At 61.3% G+C, this 18,630-nt stretch overlaps 4 protein-coding genes across 4 annotated transcripts; all 4 read right to left on the minus strand.

The window, feature by feature from the left end:
* Positions 1–1,325: 1,325 nt before the first annotated feature.
* On the minus strand, positions 1,326–3,911 carry LMJF_14_0930 (putative immunodominant antigen; the record flags this gene model as incomplete). Its single annotated transcript, XM_001687640.1, has 1 exon — positions 1,326–3,911. The coding sequence occupies one exon, from the start codon at positions 3,909–3,911 to the stop codon at positions 1,326–1,328; it is 2,586 nt and encodes an 861-aa protein (XP_001687692.1).
* Positions 3,912–6,595: 2,684 nt separating this feature from the next.
* Positions 6,596–9,220, minus strand: LMJF_14_0940 (conserved hypothetical protein; the record flags this gene model as incomplete). Its single annotated transcript, XM_001687641.1, has 1 exon — positions 6,596–9,220. One exon carries the CDS (start codon positions 9,218–9,220, stop codon positions 6,596–6,598), a length of 2,625 nt encoding a protein of 874 aa, XP_001687693.1.
* A 2,570-nt stretch (positions 9,221–11,790) lies between these two features.
* On the minus strand, positions 11,791–12,297 carry LMJF_14_0950 (conserved hypothetical protein; the record flags this gene model as incomplete). Its single annotated transcript, XM_001687642.1, has 1 exon — positions 11,791–12,297. One exon carries the CDS (start codon positions 12,295–12,297, stop codon positions 11,791–11,793), a length of 507 nt encoding a protein of 168 aa, XP_001687694.1.
* Positions 12,298–13,627: 1,330 nt separating this feature from the next.
* Positions 13,628–16,975, minus strand: 3'TUTASE (RNA editing 3' terminal uridylyl transferase 1; the record flags this gene model as incomplete). Its single annotated transcript, XM_001687643.1, has 1 exon — positions 13,628–16,975. The coding sequence occupies one exon, from the start codon at positions 16,973–16,975 to the stop codon at positions 13,628–13,630; it is 3,348 nt and encodes a 1,115-aa protein (XP_001687695.1).
* Positions 16,976–18,630: the final 1,655 nt, after the last annotated feature.

Genomic DNA, 18,630 nt, shown 5'->3' on the forward strand with positions numbered 1-18,630 from the left:
TTCACCACCACCAGACCGGGACCGAAGAGCGCGCGCGCGACACGTGGCAAACTCGTCGAGATCATGCATCGTACTCCTGCACGGTTACATCTGTAGTTGGAAACTTGATACGTGGGTGTCGCAACACAGTCGTGTGCAGTCGCTACTAAAGAACGAAGAAAAATGGAACAAGAACTCCCCTCAGACTAAGACGCATCAAGACGCACGTAGAACAATCAACCACCACACCGGCTGCTCCTCCGTCATGTAAAACGAAGGAAACATGTGCGAAAGAAAATTATTGAGAGAGGAAGTGACGACCTGGCGTGAGCGTGGTGGTGGAATGTCAGCGAGAGAAGACGATGGAGGGGTGGGGGGTTCGAGTAACTACCCCCCCCCACGCAGCCGCGCGACAACACCCACACCGCAAGCATCACTTCCACACCTTTCTTTGTCCACGCCGCACCAACCACCACTACTATCCACAACCAACCTCGCCGTCGCGAGCAAGCGCACGCCGCTGAGATCTGTTGCGCGCTTCTTGCAGCGACGTCCTCTCTGATGCATCCCCACGATAACCACAGCAGCACCCACTCACCCCCCCACACACACACTACAACAGTGACATACAGATACACAGGCCTCCCCCCATCCCTTTCCATACACACTCAAAGAGAAGGCGTCCATCACGCATGCACTACTACACAGTGCCCTCTCTACCACAGCTGCCGTGTGCGCGTATACACAACCCCTCCTCCTCCCCAAAAAAGAACGCGTGGCCCGTCAGCGAGCGACACCCCCGGTTCTACGCACACATGCGCACAGCGTGGGAGAGGCACAAGAAGCAAGAAGACGGCACCATACAAAGTGAGAGAGATTCAACAAGAAGGGAAGGGGAGGGGGAGGGGGCGAAAGCGAGCAACCAACAACAACAAATAAACGTTAGTAACTTCCTTAGGGTGGGGAGGGGAGGGGGTCCACATCATCCACAAGATCCGCCACGGCGATCGCTGGACGAGAGAGAGAGAAGGGGCAGCAACAACAAAACAAGGAGTACAGCGAAGAACAGCGGAGGGCGGGGCGTGTGCAGGTGAGCCTCCGCCAAGCGCGTGAGGGAAGAGGAGGAAGGAGGGGGGAGCCGAAACGCAACAGGCACGCGCCCGCTCACGTGTCCGGAGGCATACACGTGAGGGAGAGGGACGAAGAGTCGCCGCTGCTCACTTTGAACTCCACGCCGAACCTGCCCCAAGGGCAGACAACACCGCCACAAGGCGAACACGTGTGTGTGCGTGTGCGTGTGTGTGTGTGTGTGCGTGTGCTCACATGCCCCTTGACCTAACAACGCTTTATTGAATGCTCTTCTCGAGGTCCTTCAGCACGCGGCGAGCGTCACTGCTCTCAATCTTGCCGCGCGCACGCGCAATCAGATGGCGCACGTCGCTACGGACTTGCTGCGCCTTTGCCGTCTTCTTGGCGATCACTTCGTCGTGCTCCGACAGTACGTCGAAGAGGAACGACGCGACCTTCTCGAGCTCTTCTGCCGTCTCCGTCGCCTCCTGCTCGCACATCTGCGTGATCAGCTTCACCCATGTCGCCTCCGCCGTCTCCGCGTCAGACACCACTCTCGCTACATCATCCTCCGAGAGGCGGTCCAGCAGCTGCACGCAGCAGCGAGCGTTCTGCGCCATCACGACATAGGAAAGGCCCTGCGAAATGCGGCCCTCCTTCATGTACTTCTCCGCCGTCTCGATCACCGTCTGTGGGGACGGCGTCGCTGCTGCGCCAGCGCCAGCCGCAGCTCCGTTATTACCGATGGCTTCACCGCTACGGATCGCGGCGCGGAGCGCCGCAAGCTCTGCCCGCATGGCTTCCACCTCCTGCACAGCGCCAGAGTTCATGATCTGCGTCAAGGCTGCCTGCAGCTTGCGGTTTTCCTCCTCCAAGGCGCTCATGCTTGCGTTCATGCGCGCCAGCGACTCGCTCAGCTCCCGCTCAACGTACGCGTCGATCCACTTGGCCGCGTTCTCACCGAGCGTCCGCGGTGTCTCCTGCAACGCCTCCTCCAGGCGGCGACGGAGCACCTCCTTCTGATTGACACGAATGCTCAAGTTGAAGGCGGCGTTCACGGCGGCATCCAGCTCGGTGCGAAGAGTATCACGCACGCCACGCGTCACCCCAGTGGCAATCTCGCTCGCAACGGGCGCCAGCAGCTTCGCCAGCGCGTAGCTGTTGAAGGCTTCGGAGTGACGGCTGTTCGTCGCCGCGGCGGCAGGCACGGCAGGGGCCGCGGCTGCCGCAGACGCGCTCGCGGTCTGCTGCAGCTCCGTCATCTGCGCCTCCAGCGCCAGTGAGACGAGCTGCTGGTGATCGCGCGTGAGCTGATCGGGGGTGAGCAACAGGATCTGCGTAACGTTCTTCACAACATTCAGCAGGCCATCGATGGCGCGGCGCAAGGCCTCGTCGCCCTGGTACACGGCGCTCGCCACAAGCCCGTCCAGCGACTGTGGCAGGGTGGCGTTTTGGAGAGCGCTGCGAGCGCTGTTGTACGCGGCCATGGCAGTTATCGGGTTCGCGTTCGTAGCGGTCGACGACGTTGCGTTGGCCGGCGGGGACGCAGAGCCGACAGGGGCTGAAGACGACACAGACGCCGGAACAGGCGCAGCCGCGTAGCTGCTCGCGGCCGGGCGAAACGGGATCCCGGTGCTGATGATAGAGGGGTCGACGAAGGGCGTGGAGTTGCTGCGCGGCACGGGAGCAGCCGCACCTGCAGTCGTCTCCTTCACCGGCGCGGAGGTCGGGGAGGACACGCTCGGCGAGGCGGTGTTCGTGGCGAGCTGGTAAAGGTCCAGCTCCTTGACGGCGTCGACCAGCACCGTGGCAAAGCGGGTGGACTCGTGGTAGCACACGCTCGTCGGCCGCACCGCGCCGCCCATGTCGTACACCGTGGTGTCGAAGTCGTCGTCGCCGCGCACCTGAACACGCGCTAGCTTGCCATTGTCATTGAAGATGGACATGGCGTTGCGAGACGTGAGCATTGTCACAATGCTGCCGAAGGTGAAGATGCGCAGCAGCGCCGGCTCTGCGACGCCGGTGAGCTTCCACACGCACACCTTGGTCTTGGAGCTGACGGCAAGCAGGGCGGTGCTGGAGTCCGCCGCCGGCGCTGCAGCGCTATCACCCGCCGCGGCTGCGTTGCTGCCGACGAAGCTGAGCTGCACAATCTCATCCCCTTCGCACCCGCTCCATGCTGGCGTCGTCGTGTTGCGCAGCGTGCACGCCATGACCTTCGTCGCCTCCGACGTGAAGGCGAGCCAGCTGCCACTGAAGGTGGTGCACATACTCTTGAGCGAAGTCTCCTGCGGCAGCTGGCGCAGCTCACGGCTTGCTGCGCTCAGCTTCGCCTCCAGCATGCTCGTCGAGTACTCCGAGATGAGCTTCGAGCTCTCCAGCACCGCGGCAGTCTTGCCATACAGCACGAGAAGGTCAGGCATGTTGTTCGCGGGGTTGATGAAGAAGTGGAACGTGTTGATGACAACCTTGTCAACAAGTTTGAAATACGGCTTCACCGTCAGACGCCCCTCCGTGGTGGCGGCTTTGTCACTCGCTCCGTGACCAGTGCCTCCTCGCTCGAAAACCGCTACCCACACGTAGAAGTCACTGGAAGACGCAGAGGCAGCCACATTGCTGTGGAAGTTCACGAAGCGCAGGTCGTGCACCGGGCTCTCGTGTAGCCGAAAGGCACCGCGCTCGTTGTTGGCGCGGCAGATGAGCCGAATCGCACGGCGGTTCTTAAGTGTGTAGGCAATGAACGCCTCCGACTCGCCCAGGACACGTGGAATGTCAGCCTCCTCCTTGAAGATGGCCACCATGGTCTTCAGTACACTCTTCCCGGTGGCAGCCGGGGCAGTGGTCAAGTTCGACACAGACGCCATGTTTGGTGGTGGTGGTGGTGGAGGGGGGGGGTGTCTGCCAACGCGCGCTTGTTGCTGTGTTTCGCCGTGTATAACAGAGCGGGGTCCAAGTATAGACACCCGGAGTCTGTCGCTGATGATGAGCAGCGGACCGCGAAGCAGGGCGAGAGAGAGAGAGAGAGAGAGATGAGGGAAATGGTAGACGAAGAAAGAGCTCCCCGGTACTGATGGCCAGGTGGCGGCGGTGCGGATGGGAGACGGGCGAGTGAAAGACAAGCGAACTCGCTAAAGCGGGCAATCCAATCACCGTAAAGAAGAATGCAAAGTCTGGGGGGGGGGCGGAGGGAGGGCGCAGGCGCAGCCACAAGAACCAAATTACACGCACACACACGCACACACGCAAAAAAAAAAGAAAACGAACAAAGGAGTTGAACGACAGAAGCACCGGCTGGTCGATGCGCACGTGGGCGCGCGTGTATTGCGTGTGCGTGCTCGCGGCACGAGTAGTATTAAAGGACAAGTAATAGCACGCACATATCCACATGCATTGGTGTGTGAGTGTGTGTGTGTGTGTGTGTGTATGCAGGGAAAAAGGATAGAACACAGGGAGGACAACAATCAAGTCGAGTACGCGGCGACGTGGATGCCAGGATGCACCGGTCGTTGTTAACGCGGCGGAAAGAGAAAGAGGAGCAAGGGGATGAGGGAAATAAGTTGCGTGAAGGAAGAGGATGAGTTTGTGTCTCTGTAGCACCCTTCGCCGCACGGTGGAGAGAGCACATGCCGATGTGGCGGGGGTGAGAGAGGACTCCGTCGCCTCACAGGCAAACCTCCTTTTTTCCAGTCCAAGCCTTGATGCTGTTCCCCGTAGAAGCAGCGGAGCCGCTGTACACCGCGCGGTGCGGCTATCCGCCCGACAATCACCCTGGCGTAAGAAGGAGGGATGTAGAGATGCAGGCGGGTAGGTGGGTAGGGAGGAGGAGAGGGGGGGGGGGCTGTCGCGCGGCTACGCATGTGGCGACACGGACGCAGAGAACGGGACAAGTGAGCTCTCTCCTCTTGCGTGCCATTCGCAGACATTACCGCTACCCTCGGTTGCGCATCCGCGGCATTCTTTCTCCCGTTGTGTGTTGGTGTTTCGTTTTTGTTTACTCCTGTTGCAGCAGTGGAACACATGCATGTCACACGCGCACACATGGGCGTGGTCGAGACAGAGAGAAGGGATCGGGGAGAAGGAGGGAACGACTTTTAACTGGACATCCACACACACACACACACGCATTATACCGGACGAACACACAGCGTCCACGCATTCGGAAACGCCCCTACGCACAGAGATAGAGAAAGGAAGGAAGGGAGAGAGGAGCAGGGCGCAGGGTGAGAAGAAATTACACACGTGTAAAGCAGTCGACGAATACATTCGAATTGGGCGGCTCTTAAAAGAAGGGGAAGAAGAAGAAAAAAAAACACTGCGGCCGCACTCCCAGACGCACGCAGTTGCGGCGTACGGGGAAAGAGGAGGAGGAAGAGGAGGGGGGGGAGAAGACATGCACAAGGCACCCTCGAAGAAAACGCTGGAGGCTGAGGGTGAGGTCGCCGTAATTAGAAAGGCAGTTACATCATCAAGTCATTGTCGATTTAATTAGAGAGACAGACAGAAACGAAATTTCTTTTTCAACACGTCCATGTCTCCAGCAAAACGACCCCCCTCCCCCCTCCCCTTTCCCCTCCGCCGGCCCACATGAGCTGGTGGGAAGCGGCCCCAGGCGCACGCTTTACAGCAAAATGCAGACTCAGTTATCTTAGCACGGTCCCTGCCTCAGGCGCTACTCACCCGCCTTCCAGACGCCGCCCCCTCCACCATGCCTGGCGCCACGTGCTGCATCCCCCTCTCGGCGCGGCACAGGCTCCCGGCACCAGTAGGCAGCCATGGCCGCGTGGCGTACGTCGGAGTCACGTCGACGCTGCACCCATCATACGAATCGTGCAAACGTGTTCACGGTCGCATGCCGCTCCAACGCAACGCCATCCCACGGCCTCACCACCAACCTCAGTGGCGCTGCATCGCACTGAGCCCACACCCTTAAGTCGCAGGTGCTCGACACTCCCACCAACAGAAGTGGTGCGGTGGCTGGCAGGGCGAAGAGGCTGCTCGGCTTCCTCCCCACAACGAGTGCGGGGCTGTCGAGCCCTGAGATCCCACGCGCGGAGAGTGTCCCTCCTCCTGCCCCGGCATCCGGGCGCCAAAACAACAGTTAAAACACTCCCCTCCTCCAAAGTGAGGGGTAGTGGTGTGTGTGTGTGTGGGGGGGGGGAGGGGGCAACAGCGGTGATGAGGCGGCAGTAGAGCGAGAGGAAAGAGAGAAGAGTGAAAGGAGGGGGGGTGGGGGAGCACCGCCAGCACCCTCCTCTCCCCTTGTCCTCTTACTCCACCGCGGCTCTGCTGGTCTGCCACCGGCAGTTCATGTGCACAAGGGAGGGAGGGGGAGCGCGGCGCTGTGTGGGCGTGGCAGCGAACGCAAGAAAGGAAGGAAAGGGAGAGGGAGCCGCTCGAGGAGCTCCCCTGAGACGCGTCCCGCACAAAAGGAAAAGACAAAAACGAGTCTTCGCTGCCGACGTAGCGCGGCAGTACCGGGCAACATCAGGATAGACCGTTGTGAAGGCTTCAGTTGCGTCCGCGGCACGTGCGTGAGCTACTCCGTACATCAGTATATTGAGTGCAGGCCTTTTGAATATCCTGACGGCATCGGCGGTGGAGGGGGCGGCATCTGGTGCTGCATGGGCATGTGCTCACCGACTGGTGAGCACACCCTGTTCGCAATCGTGGGATGACCACTGCCCATCGCGGCACTGTCATGCGCGCCGTATACCTCCGGTATGGAGTTCATCATCATCATCGGCTGCGGCATTGTGGTTGACCAGCCGTAGGGATAGTTCTGCAGGACTCCACCAGAGCCTGTGTGCGGGATGGTGAGACCCCTGGGGGACATGGAGGCCGGCTGCATCTGCGGCCGCGCAGCAGGCGACTGGTGACGCGTGTGCGCCGCGTGCGGGAAGACGTAGCAGAACCACCACATCTCGAGGTCGCGCGCCCAACGCACCGCGCTCGGCACGTCCTTCACGGACTGCGGCAGCGCCGCCGGGGCAGCGCCAGTTGCCTGCGTCCCTGTGGTGTTGGGGGTAGGGAAGAGACGCAGCTCGGCCGGAATGTCGCACGCGTCCATGTACTGCTCAATACGGGGGCATCGAACATGCACCTCAGCGTTGCTGCCATTGCCGCCACCGCTGCTGCCAAAGTAAGCAGGCGACGGCTTCGACATGAGCGACGGAGAAATAGAGCTCATAGGCAAGCTGATGGGGCCGGAGTCCAGGTGCTGCAGTGGACCGGCAGACGACAGCTTATCATCCTCGGCGTAGCTGCCGTCGCGGGCCTGACGTGCCACCGCGCTCATTGCGGCTACCGCCGTGCCGGCATCGAAGCTAGTTGCGGTGGCGATTTCCACAAAGTCGGCTTCGTCGGCGAGCAGGCGCGTGTACCACCGCAGCAGGACTGCGTAGTACCTGTCGAACGCGGAAGACGACGACACGTCGTTAGCTGCAGCGCCTGTAGGGCCGGGTTGTGTCGGCAACGCCGGTGGTGGCGGTGGCGGTGGCGGGAGATACCTCATGGACGTGACCGGAGGCAGATCCTCCAGTGCCTTTGGCTTGCGGTTGCGACGCACGCGCTTCTTCGTCCTCTGCGCAGCATCTGGTGCAGTGAGAGAGCCGTCCTCGTCGTCGCCGCCACCCTTCCCATCCTCGTCCGTGTCGTCGACGTCGTTCTCGCCTTGCGCTCGATACGCCGGTGCGTCGCTCAGCGGATGGCACTCCTTGGGCGGTTGCACAGCGCCACTCTTGTCGTTTGTGGCAGCGGCAGGCATGAGCTGCACCCATGGCAAGGGCCGGCCCTGAGAGGCGCCAGCCTCGGCCAGCGTTTGCGTCGGCACACCTTTCGCTGGCGACGCTCCGCCGTAGCTGTGCTGAGGTGGGAGATGCACATCGCTGTTGCCCTGAACTTTTTCAGCGCCTGCCAAGCACGCGCCTGCGTCGTTGCTGATGTGCTGGCGTGAGTAGAGCGGTGCCGCGGCCGTGCCACAAGAGACGGGTGCGGATTGGGGTACCGTGTCGCTCGGCAGGCCTGTCTGCGTCGAGTCCAGCGCACAGGCACACGCGTCCCCGTAGAATGGTGGCGTTGCGAGCGGGGATTGAGTGGCGCACCGCGGCCGTGCAGGACTCACCGCCGTATTCAGGCGATGGGGCGACGGAGCAAGGATGGTTGCCTGTTGACGCTGCAAGTCGTCGTCTGCAATCGATTTGGTAAGGCTGGAGCTGCTGTAGTCGTCGAGTGCCGGCTCCATCTCCACCAACGGCACTGGCGAGACCGCGAACCCGATGGTGGGCAAGGGAGAGAACTGCCGTGTCGTGTCGCAGGCAGCGCTGCGGGTGCGGCTGGCGTCATTTGCGCTGGTGCCGCGGATGGAAATGGTTGTCGATCCTGCTGCTGGCATGGCTGCCGCGTAGGACGGAGAAGTATGGAGAGAGCGCTGCTGTGGCGGTGCTCGCTGCTGCTGCACTGCACTGTGGGGAGAGTAGTCCCGCACCCAGCCCTCGTGGGGTGTGCCATTGTATGAAGGCAGTGAGTGGGGCTCTTGCTGCTGCTGCTGCGTGAGCACCGGGGAACGAGGCTCTAGGTAAGTGCGCTCAACTTGGTTTATCACGGTGGGCATGAGTCCCGGCGGTCGGTTCGTCATACTGGCGTAGCCCTCCGAGGCGGCGCGAGTGGCGCCGCTGGGGTTTCGATTGGCCTCTCCCAGAGCGGCGGCGACCGGGGACGACTGCTGGTTGCTGTGGCGCGAGCCGTGCGCGTACACCGGTACTACCTGCATCGGCAGTGTCGATGCCATCCACGGCTGCTGCGCTTCTCTAAACCTTGTCTCGTGTTTGGTCGACTCCCGCGACAGCGACGAATCTAGTGGCTGGGCGTCATAGAACGACAGATGCCTGTTGATCTCCAACACCGCGGTGCGGGGGCCCGCCTCGGCGCTGCGGCCATGCGCGACCGACTGTGGCTGCAGTAGCGTCGCCTCCGGCGTCATGCGTACCCCAACGTACGGGTTGTTGCTGTTCGCGCTGACGGTGAGGTTGATGCTGCCGAGGCTCTGGTAAAGATTCGACGTGTCGGGCGTGGTGGTGCCTGCGCCGTAGAGGGCACTACTCTGATGGTGGGCGGAATGATGACGATGTGCGCCGTGCTGGGTGCCGCGGAACGACGACGCCGATACGAGCAGCATGGCCAACGGTGCCGTGGCTGTTGCTGGTGAGCTTCCACACGACTGCCCCACTGACGAAGGGTCAGAGCGGCCCAAGAAGGAGCCTTCGCGTGAGAAGGGCTCCACCGAGTGCTGAGGTGGGAAAACGGCTGCAAGCTGCTGCGGCTGTAGAAGAGTGGAGGCGTGGTACGTCATACCAGCAACCGGCTCTGCCAATACCCGTCCGCGTCGCGAGGTGGATGGCGACAACGATCGGGCGTGACGACTACGTATGATGCAGCGACGCCCTTGCTCACCAGCGCTACAGCCGCCGCCAATGCTGAGATCTCTAGCACTCTCGTGCTCTGCAAGCGACATACTTGCTGGCGACTCGGGCATCAGGGGCGACCCTGCAGTGCTGGGAGAGGCGATGTATGGATTATGCCGGTACGAGCGACCATATGCTGATGCCAGCGTCGGGGACGCGGTGCCAGCGCGCTCGGCAGAGCTGCGGGCATCGGAGGAGCAGCAGGAGTGGAACAGCGAGCTGCATTCGCTGCGACTGTGATGTGAGTCGTAGCAGTCACTTGAACCGATCAACTCAGCGCGGGACGTCAGCGGGGTCAGGAGACGGCTGATGGCGCCACCTCCCGCGGTGGCGGCAAGCGCAGGAATGTCGGGATGCTCTTCATCATCCGTCGTAGGGGAGCGGTACACACGCGCTGCCGCATCAGTGGAAGCAGCAGCTGCTGCGGGTATCGGGCCACCGCACTCCACTGAGCTACCCCCCACGCCGTCACCTTTGTCGCTCTTGAGTGTGAGCGCAGCAAAACGCTGGCCAGGCATCCAGCACAGCAGAGAAGGATGTGTAGAGTGGAGAAGAGCCGAGGAGCGTTGCGTTTCCCACGCGGCCTTATAAAGCGTTGCCCAGCACACGGGAAAGGAAGTCACGTGGTAGGGACGTGACACGGTGTGCGTGTCTGTGCAAGTCTACGATGCGTGTACTCTCGCCCAAATCGCCGAGATGGGTGTCGCAACAAACGCAGGTGTGCTGTGCAACGAGTAAAGGAGGAGAAGGGGGTGGAAGGAGGGAGCAGGTGTGAGTTTCTCTGGCGCGCAGGCCCACGAGCGCACCACCTCCGGGAAGGAGGGGAGAGACGGCGAGGCGGATGCACAGCTGAAAAAGAAAACGGCAGCGAATCAAAGACACACGGGAAACGCCTTGTTTTGTGCGGGGAGCAATGGAGGGAGGAGGTCGCAAGGCGGAGCAGGAAGCGAACAGAGGAGGCGGGGCGGGGCGGGGCGGGGCGGGGGGGGGGCAACAAGGGTAACGCGAGAATAGCGAGCGAGAGGTCGCGTAGAGGTGCGTGTGCGTGTGTGAAAAAGGTGATGGTAACAAGAAAGAATAAAGGGGTAGGAAGAGAGAAAGGGAGCGAGAGGGAGGGGGATATGGACGGTGTGTGTGTGTGTGTGTGTGTGTGACAACAAGGTACGTCTTGTATGTGGCTCAGAGTTGATTTTCCTTCCTCACTGCCTTGCTGTCTTCTCCCGGCCGGCCGCCACGAATGGGTTCTTATGTCGCGCCGCGTCACAGGACAGACTCTGACAACCCTGCGCGTGCATTTTGATGAGGTTGCGTGTGCGTATGAGGTGGGGGAAGGGGTGCAGCCCGGGCGTGATGACGAGGAGTCAGTGCGCGAGCAACACACCGAAGCAAAGAAGGACAGAGTATGGGAGGAGAGGGAGGTGGAGGATACACATGCGCATCGCTGTGCGTGTGCGCGTGGGAGGTAGGGGGGGGGTACACGCCACTCTTTGCCGCCTGCGAGAATCAAAGCACGGGGAGGATGGTGAATACACCAGAAGGAAGAAAGGAAAGCCTCCGCGTAGGAGAGACACCAGCAACGACTGTGGCGGTGGTGTCCTTTCCCACGTCAGCAGATCTGTCTGCTCTGCCGAGACGCCGATATCTTCGCTTGTGCGTGTGTGTGTGTGGGTGGGTGGGGGGGGTGAGTGTGTGATAACCGTACACGGAATGCAACGGCAAGTGAGAGAGAGCAAGCGAAAAGGAACCAACCAGAACCAAGCCCCAGTCCACACACACACACACACATGTATATGGAGATAGATATAGATATCGTGAGCGGCACAACCTCGGGAGGAGTGGGGGGTGGGGGCACCGACACCGCCACGCGCTGAAGGACACCGGCGGCATTCACTTCCACATACAGACGCACAGGTGCATTACTACGCACACGCACGTGCACAAAGCGGAAAGAGAACGAGAAGCACGCTGAGGCGCAATCACAATAGCAATACGAGCGAGGGAGAGACTCGAGAAAGGCGAGGAGGAGGAAGGCACGTATCGCTTGATGTACACGTGACACGCCAGGACTGCACAAGACAGCAATGCGCGAAGTGGCGGAGCGGGCATCCTTAGCACCGGCGAGAGTAACAAAGACACAACTTTACAGTCCAGACTCCCCACCCATTCAAGCACCACCAACACATCCACCCCGAACTCGGGGCCTCGCGGCGCTGTGCTCCCTCCCTCGCCACCACGGCTCAGCGCATACACTCCTCTCTGCGTTGGCGATTGCTGTCCCTTCTCGCTACTTGAAGACGTGGTACTCATCCACGCGACCGCGCGGCACTACTGCCGTCTGAAGCGGAATAAAGGACCGCCCTGCTAAGAAGATGCCCTCTGCCTCCGCCTGGTTGAGCCGCCGCGAGGACAGCGCCGTAATCTCGAACAGCGGCACACCGGTGGTAAACTTGTAGGCGAAGTGGTGGATGTTGCTCTTGCCAGCACCCATACGCGACTCGGGACTCTTTTGTACGACGGGAAACTCCTCGTAGTCGGTGTGCATGGTGAGGGCGAAGGAGCCACGCGGCATGCGGCGCAAGATCGCGAGACGCGCGTTCTCCAGCTGCGACTGCGTCACCATACCAAAGTCCGTCGTGATGAGCGCAAACAAGCCTTTGATGAGGGCAACTTCGTTGTTGATGAAGCGAGGGTCGCCGTACTTGCGATACTGGCGAATGGGCCGCCCGGTTTTGGGGTGTACATAGTGGTACGCCCGCAGCAGCGAGCTGGGCCGCAGAGCAGACGACTGCATCAGTGCGCGCACACGCAGGCCTGCTGCTATCGGGGGAAGGCGAGACAACTGGGGTAAGGAGCTGCAGGTGGAGGAAAGACAGCGGCCAAGCTGGCTGGCGCCAGGGCAGGCCGAACAGAAAAAAAAGAAAACGAAGGGGCGCAAAGCCGCCAACACCACATGCGCGCACACACACACGCACACACACACACACACGCCAAGGCGTGCCGGCACATTCGCCCAAGGAAACAAACAAAAGAGAGAGACGGTCGGCCAGCAGGCAGAGGTGAAGGCGCGCACGCAGACACAGGGAAGGGAGCGGGAGGGGCAGAGAAGTGTGGCGAGGAGAAGGACCGTGCAAACTCCAGTAGCATCCAAGCACGCAAAGTCTACTGCTGCACACATGAGCACGCACGTGTCCAAGCGTGTGATGGAGCAAGAGCCTGGTCGGGTATCGGCGTACACGACAGCCGAAAGGCATGAGGGGGACGGGGCGAGCGAGGGAGGGGAAGGGGGCGGCCGAAAACTTGAAGGCGCCTGCAGCAGCCGCGGGTCACCGGTTCTGTGCGCTGTTCGCAGTATCGGCTGCGACATTGATGAACCGCTCTCGCCCCATCCGCTTTGCGGCTGGAGTCAAAGACAGCATCAGTCGAACCACCCAGGCAGTGTGTCCTCCACCGCAAGCGAAACGATGAGGAGGTCCAGAGACGGAGACAGAGAGAAGACGCGTGAGCGAGCAACGGTTGCCGCCTCCGGGATCCACTCTCATCGTCATGCGCAGGGTTAGTAAAGCCTCTATGCAAGCACTTCTTCCCTTTTTCTTCCTGGGAGGGGGGAGGGGCTGTTGTTGTTGTGTCGCCTCCTTCTCTTGCTCTTGCGCATTACAGATATGCAGGCAAATGCATGTTCGTGTCATGTGTGTGTGTGTGTGTGCGTGTGGCCTTCTGCGGCAGTGGGCCCCCACCTTAATACCCTTCACAACACACGCTTGCAGAGAGGATGGTGGTGGTGGTGGTGGTGGGAGAGACGGACGACGACGGAGACACGACAAGCTACAGCAGACCGCGAATCGGCTGTCACATAGCTGCATCCCTCGTTTCGTCAAACCGCAGCATTATGGCTGAAGGCATTCAACAGCACGCTACGAACACCTTCGGCTTGCATCTCGATAAAGGAGGAGGGGGCAGGCAGAGACCTACACAGCGACCGGAGACGACGCCTCCCCTGCGCCGGAAGAGGGCGATTCAGAGAGACGGAGAGGCGGCGGCGGTGGCGAGCAAGCGAAAGGGAGAACAAATATAAATCTCACGTGTGCACACCTACTCTTTCGATCGCGTGCACGCGCGCGCCATCAGCGAAACAGCATGCGCAGCGCTCGACGGCCAGCTGACACACTTGCTGTCTCAGCCACTACGTGTCGCCGCAGTTTTGTTCGCGTCTGGTGCATCGCCCCTGCCGATTTCTCTGGCATCGCAGAGATGTGTCGCGGTGCACCGGGAGGTAGAGAAGGGATGACACCCCCCTGTTCGGATGCGCCGGATGCAAGTGGGCCCTCACTCTGCGGCGTTGTGCTTGGGCTGTGTAGGCGGTCGGTCCACCACGCTGACAATGCCGCCCACGGCTTCGTCCATGCGACCCAGCTGGGGGTCAGGCAAGAATACCCCTTCGTCATGGCCAGCAGCAGGTCCTCTGGTAGGCGGCGTACGGGTAAGGCGCCGAGAAACGCCTGATTCATCTGTGTCACCTCTGCACTGGAGACCGGGGCGTGCTCAGTTGAAGACGGTGCTCGCTCACCCTCCGCGGCAGCGGCGGCGACCTCCTCGGCATTGAACGTCGGCTCCGGTGTGCTGGCCAGCACCACCCCCGGTGGTGCCTTAGCGGCCAAGCGCCGCACGCCGACCTCCCGCCGAGGCAGCACGTACTCTCTGGCGTGCAGCTTCAGCCCGAGTCGGTGCAGTAGCTGATGCTTGTTCCACACCTGTGTCGCCAGCTTCCATTCGGTCGGCGCCTGCGCCAAAAAGGCGGCCTCGAGGTCGCTGAGCCAAACACCGGGGAATTCAGCACCGGCAGTGACAGCGGCAGAATGCCGCCTGCGCGCCATGGCGAGCTCGCGGGTCGAGACTGCCATAAGCTTATACAGCACGCGCACCGGCAGCTCCGTGGGTTCAGCAGAGGTCTTGGCTGCCGCTGTTGCAGGCTCAGCAGCACTACTAACCGTGGCAGCGTTGCTGCCGGTGCTGCCGGACGAGTTCACGCTAGCCGCGAACACACAGCAGTGCTGCAGATCATCTTTGAGCAGCGACAGCAGGCCGCGGTAGAGCTCTGTATGGACGCGCAGCGTCTTGGTGACGCCCATGTGCCGCCCAAGGTTGAGGTTTTCCTCGTACGGATCTTCAATGCAGAAGGAGTAGCGTGTCGTCGCGCGGCTGCGGCGGGCTGACATGCTCGCGTTGCTGGCAAGCATCCCGTCGTGCCCTACTGATGGCCTTGTCTGAGAGGCAGCCGGAGCGGTCCCGCCGTGCGCATCGCCGTGTTGCCCCTCCGCACCGGCGAGGTTGTGCTGATACTGCCAGCCAGTGACGCCAAAGTGCGGCACAGACCCGCTCGCCTGCGCCACGTCCTCCACGTCCCAGCCAAGCGCGGCCTTCGTCGTCACACCTGGACGGTTCAGCGAGACGACGTGGTTGGCCCAGTCAAACTCGAAAGCGTAATAGTAGAAGAAGCCGAGCAGCAACTCACCTGCCTGCGCCTCCATGGCGGCACGCTCCTCCGGCGTCCACGCCGGGTCCACCATGGCCGCGTACTGTGGGTCGGCGTCAACGTTGCGCCGCAGCGACGCCGGGATGTCGCGCGTCGGGCACACGTATGGAATGACGCCGCGATGCACGAGGTAGTAGATCCACATTATGTTGATGGCATAGCTTGTCAGATATCCGTTGACCGAGTTGTTGACGCCGCTCGTCTTGGACCAGTCCTTCAGTACCAGAGCACCGGGTCGCGCGCATGGGTGGCTGAGCAGGTAGCGCCGCAGCAGGTGCGAGTTGCGGATGCCGAATGCGCGGAAGCTGAGGTCAAAATCCATACCGTACAGCTCAGGCCGGCACTCCTCGTGCAGCGGCTGCACCCGTGCTCGCATGCCAGCCGACGTAAAGTGCAGCGGGCACGTTGAGGCGTTGACGGCGTTCGTTGTCGTGTCAAACGTCATGCAGCACATGTCGCGCGTGCGGTTCCACCACACCTGCTGAACCGCCGCCGACCCCACAGCCAGCCGAACGCTCGCCTCCAGGATGGCGCTGTCGGGCGGCCCAGCCGGCAGGTTGAACGAGTAACGCACGCTGCGCGCAATGATGAGCTCCGCCTCGAGCTGTGTGTGGTCCTTCTCAGCTGGCGTCTCTTGTGCACTCGACGGCGACGACGACGGGAGCGACTCTGCCGCCGCCAAATCGACCGCCGCCGCGGACTGCCGCGCCTCTTCATGCAGGCGGTGCCGCTGTTCATCGGTCAGTCGGATCGGCAGCGAAGCGTGGTGCTTAATGATCGGCACTCTTGCGTGGCTGATCGGCTCCAGGTTGATGAAGGAGAAGCCGGCGCGGCGCAGCAGCTCTGTGATGCTGCGCACCGCGTTCTTCTCTGAGGGCGGCCACGTCCCCGCCTCCAACTCCTCGACGTCCACGACGGTAAAGTCGATGTCAGAGATGCCGTCCCACACACCAAATGCGACGGCGCTGCCAAAGATGAACACCTTCGCCCGCGGGTGCCAGCGCTGCACGACTAGTTCCAGCTGCGCCCTTGCCCGGTGAGCTTCGGCCATCTTCTCCGCCCCCGCATCGCGCTGCACGGCAACGGCGAAGATCCTCTCACCCCATTGCTGGACGACAGACGCCTTCCGCTGCAGAACTTCACCCCACACTGGCACCAGCTTTTCTGCGACACTGCGCAGACGGGTGTAGTCGGCCAACGCGTCGCCATGCTGCTCGAGCGCATGCTGCTCGAGGGCCTCGTACGAGGTGGAGACGTAGTGCAAGCACATGTCACACGTAAAGAGACGCGGCGGGATGTGTTGGGACGCAGACGAGCATGAGGCGGCGGGCGGCAGAGGGTCAGGGCCACCGCTGGTGAGAGGAGAGTCGCCATCAGACCTCAAAACGTGTCCTGCGGCTGCCGCGCTAGTCGCGCCCGTGCTCCCGTCGCTGTTGCCTTCCTGGTCCTTTATCATGTCATCTATCACCACGTCACCGTCCGATTCCAGCGCAGCTGTGCCCTCCAACGACGGCGACGCTGATGCCACGGGCGGTGATGGAACCTTGAAAGCGATGTCCGGCGCGGCAGACGTAACAGAACCACTGCCAGGTGTGGCCAGCACATTTGAACCGCTCTCTGTTATGCCGCTGCTGCTGCCATGATGCACCGAGTCGCTCATCACATTCTCATGCCCCTCCTGATGCGGCTGCTGAGGCGGCTCAGGCAACGATAACGATGACGCTTCTGCTGCGCCAACACAGCCGCGACGACGGTGGATCAGGCGGCGCCGCGGTGGAGTCGCAGTGGCCGGAGATGGCACGGCCGAATCCAAGGGACCCGGGCTGCTAGCATTCGTGGTGCTAGCCTGCGCCGATGAGCTAGTGCTGCCACCACTGCTGCTGGAGGCGTCGGTACCATCTTTAGCGGCTTGATTGAACAACAGAGAGTACTTGCTCATGGCGACACTTCACAGTGAGCGCGGGGCGTGCCTGGGTGTGGAACGAAGAGAGCAGGTGCAGCAGGAGGGAGGGGGGGGGGTCCACGCAAGCGTTGGATTGTAGCAGCGAGGCAATACCGAGACTAGAAGAAACTACGGGGGAGGGCGAGTGGAATGGATGCTTAGCACAGCGTCACAATCGCACATACGACTAGGTATGCGTAGATCGGTGTAGGTATGCGTGTTCGTGTGTTCGTGCGGGTATCATGCCTCCCTTATTAGGATTACAAAGTCGTCGCTGGTTGAGATGATCTGAGTGACTTACGGAGGTGTCTCTCTCTCTCTCGCTCCTGCTTGAGGGTGACACGAGAGAAGCGCGCCGCCACGCCGGCAACGTCGTAAGTCGGCGCTGCGGTTAGGGCCGAAGGCCGCAACCCAAAGGAAAAAAAAACTGCGAAGTAGGTATGAAAGAGTCCGTGCGCGAGCGCAGCGCCCGAAAACAACGACACGAGAACGAAAAAGATCAGTGCAGCTGTGCACACGCGCATGTGCACGTCGAACACGCCTGTTCCAGCGCGCAGGGAATGACTGGGTGTGGTGGTGGTGGTGATGTTTGTTTTTGAAAGGGCGGAGGGCGGAGGGCGGAGGGGAGGGGAGGGGAGGGTGCTAGGAGAGAAGGTTGGGTGAGGCTCTATTTCATTTGGTGGAAAGGTGTCAGCAGACATACACACGTACATACAGTGGCCTTTGTCTAGTGCACCACAAGAAACACGTACATGCGCGTGGGCGACCTTCGACACGTTACGCAAACCCACAATGCAGGTGATCGATCAGATCATCTGCAGCCCAATGTAAGGTGCCACACCCCACTACACAAACCTCCACGCTTACCGCACAGAAGTTTACAGATACCACACACAAAGACGGTGACTGAGCCATGAAGAACTATCACCAGAACGCGAGTTTGTGGAGTCTGTGAGATGGGTCGTATGCATGTGTGTGTGTGTGTGTGTGCACCGTGCAGGAGTACGTTAGAATCCTGTTGCGGTGCACATGCGCTAAGGAACATCGCCGAAGCACCCACCTGTGGCAAGCGGCCCCATCAGCTGCACACATCGCACAGCAAAGAGCGACCCACAGACACGCACGCACACGACATACACACACTATTCGAAAAACCACCCCGTTGCGGCGACTGTGCACCCTGTGGCATCGCAGCGCCAGAGACGGAGAGACGAGCAAATGGAAGGGCGGAATAAAGAATGAGAAGAGCGGCCCAAGCGGCCCGTGCAGAGGCGAACGCTGTCGGCCACAACAACGGTGGCAGCAAAGGGGGGGGGGGAGAAAAGGGGCGCCTCTCGCATGGCGATGACGCACATCCCCCCTCCCCTCCCCCCACCCCCCCACACACATGCGCGTACGCGTCGCAGCACAACCACACGCAGCGACACGTCTTCTTCAGGTGAGCGATAAACATTTTTTTTTCAAACTAAAAGATCCATCGAGCTTTGGGAACATTTGCGCGCGCGCGCGTGTGTGTGTGTCTGTAGAGGGATGGACCGCCGCACACACTCTCCTGCATAGACAAGCGTTGAGAGTCAGCGGAGCGGGGAGGTAGGGAGAGGGGAGGGGAGATGAGGAGGAGTGGTACGTGGGAATGGCGGAAGGGGGGGGGG

Source organism: Leishmania major, chromosome 14 (genome assembly GCF_000002725.2).
Source record: "Leishmania major strain Friedlin complete genome, chromosome 14".
In the NCBI taxonomy this organism is placed as follows: Eukaryota; Euglenozoa; class Kinetoplastea; order Trypanosomatida; family Trypanosomatidae; genus Leishmania; species Leishmania major.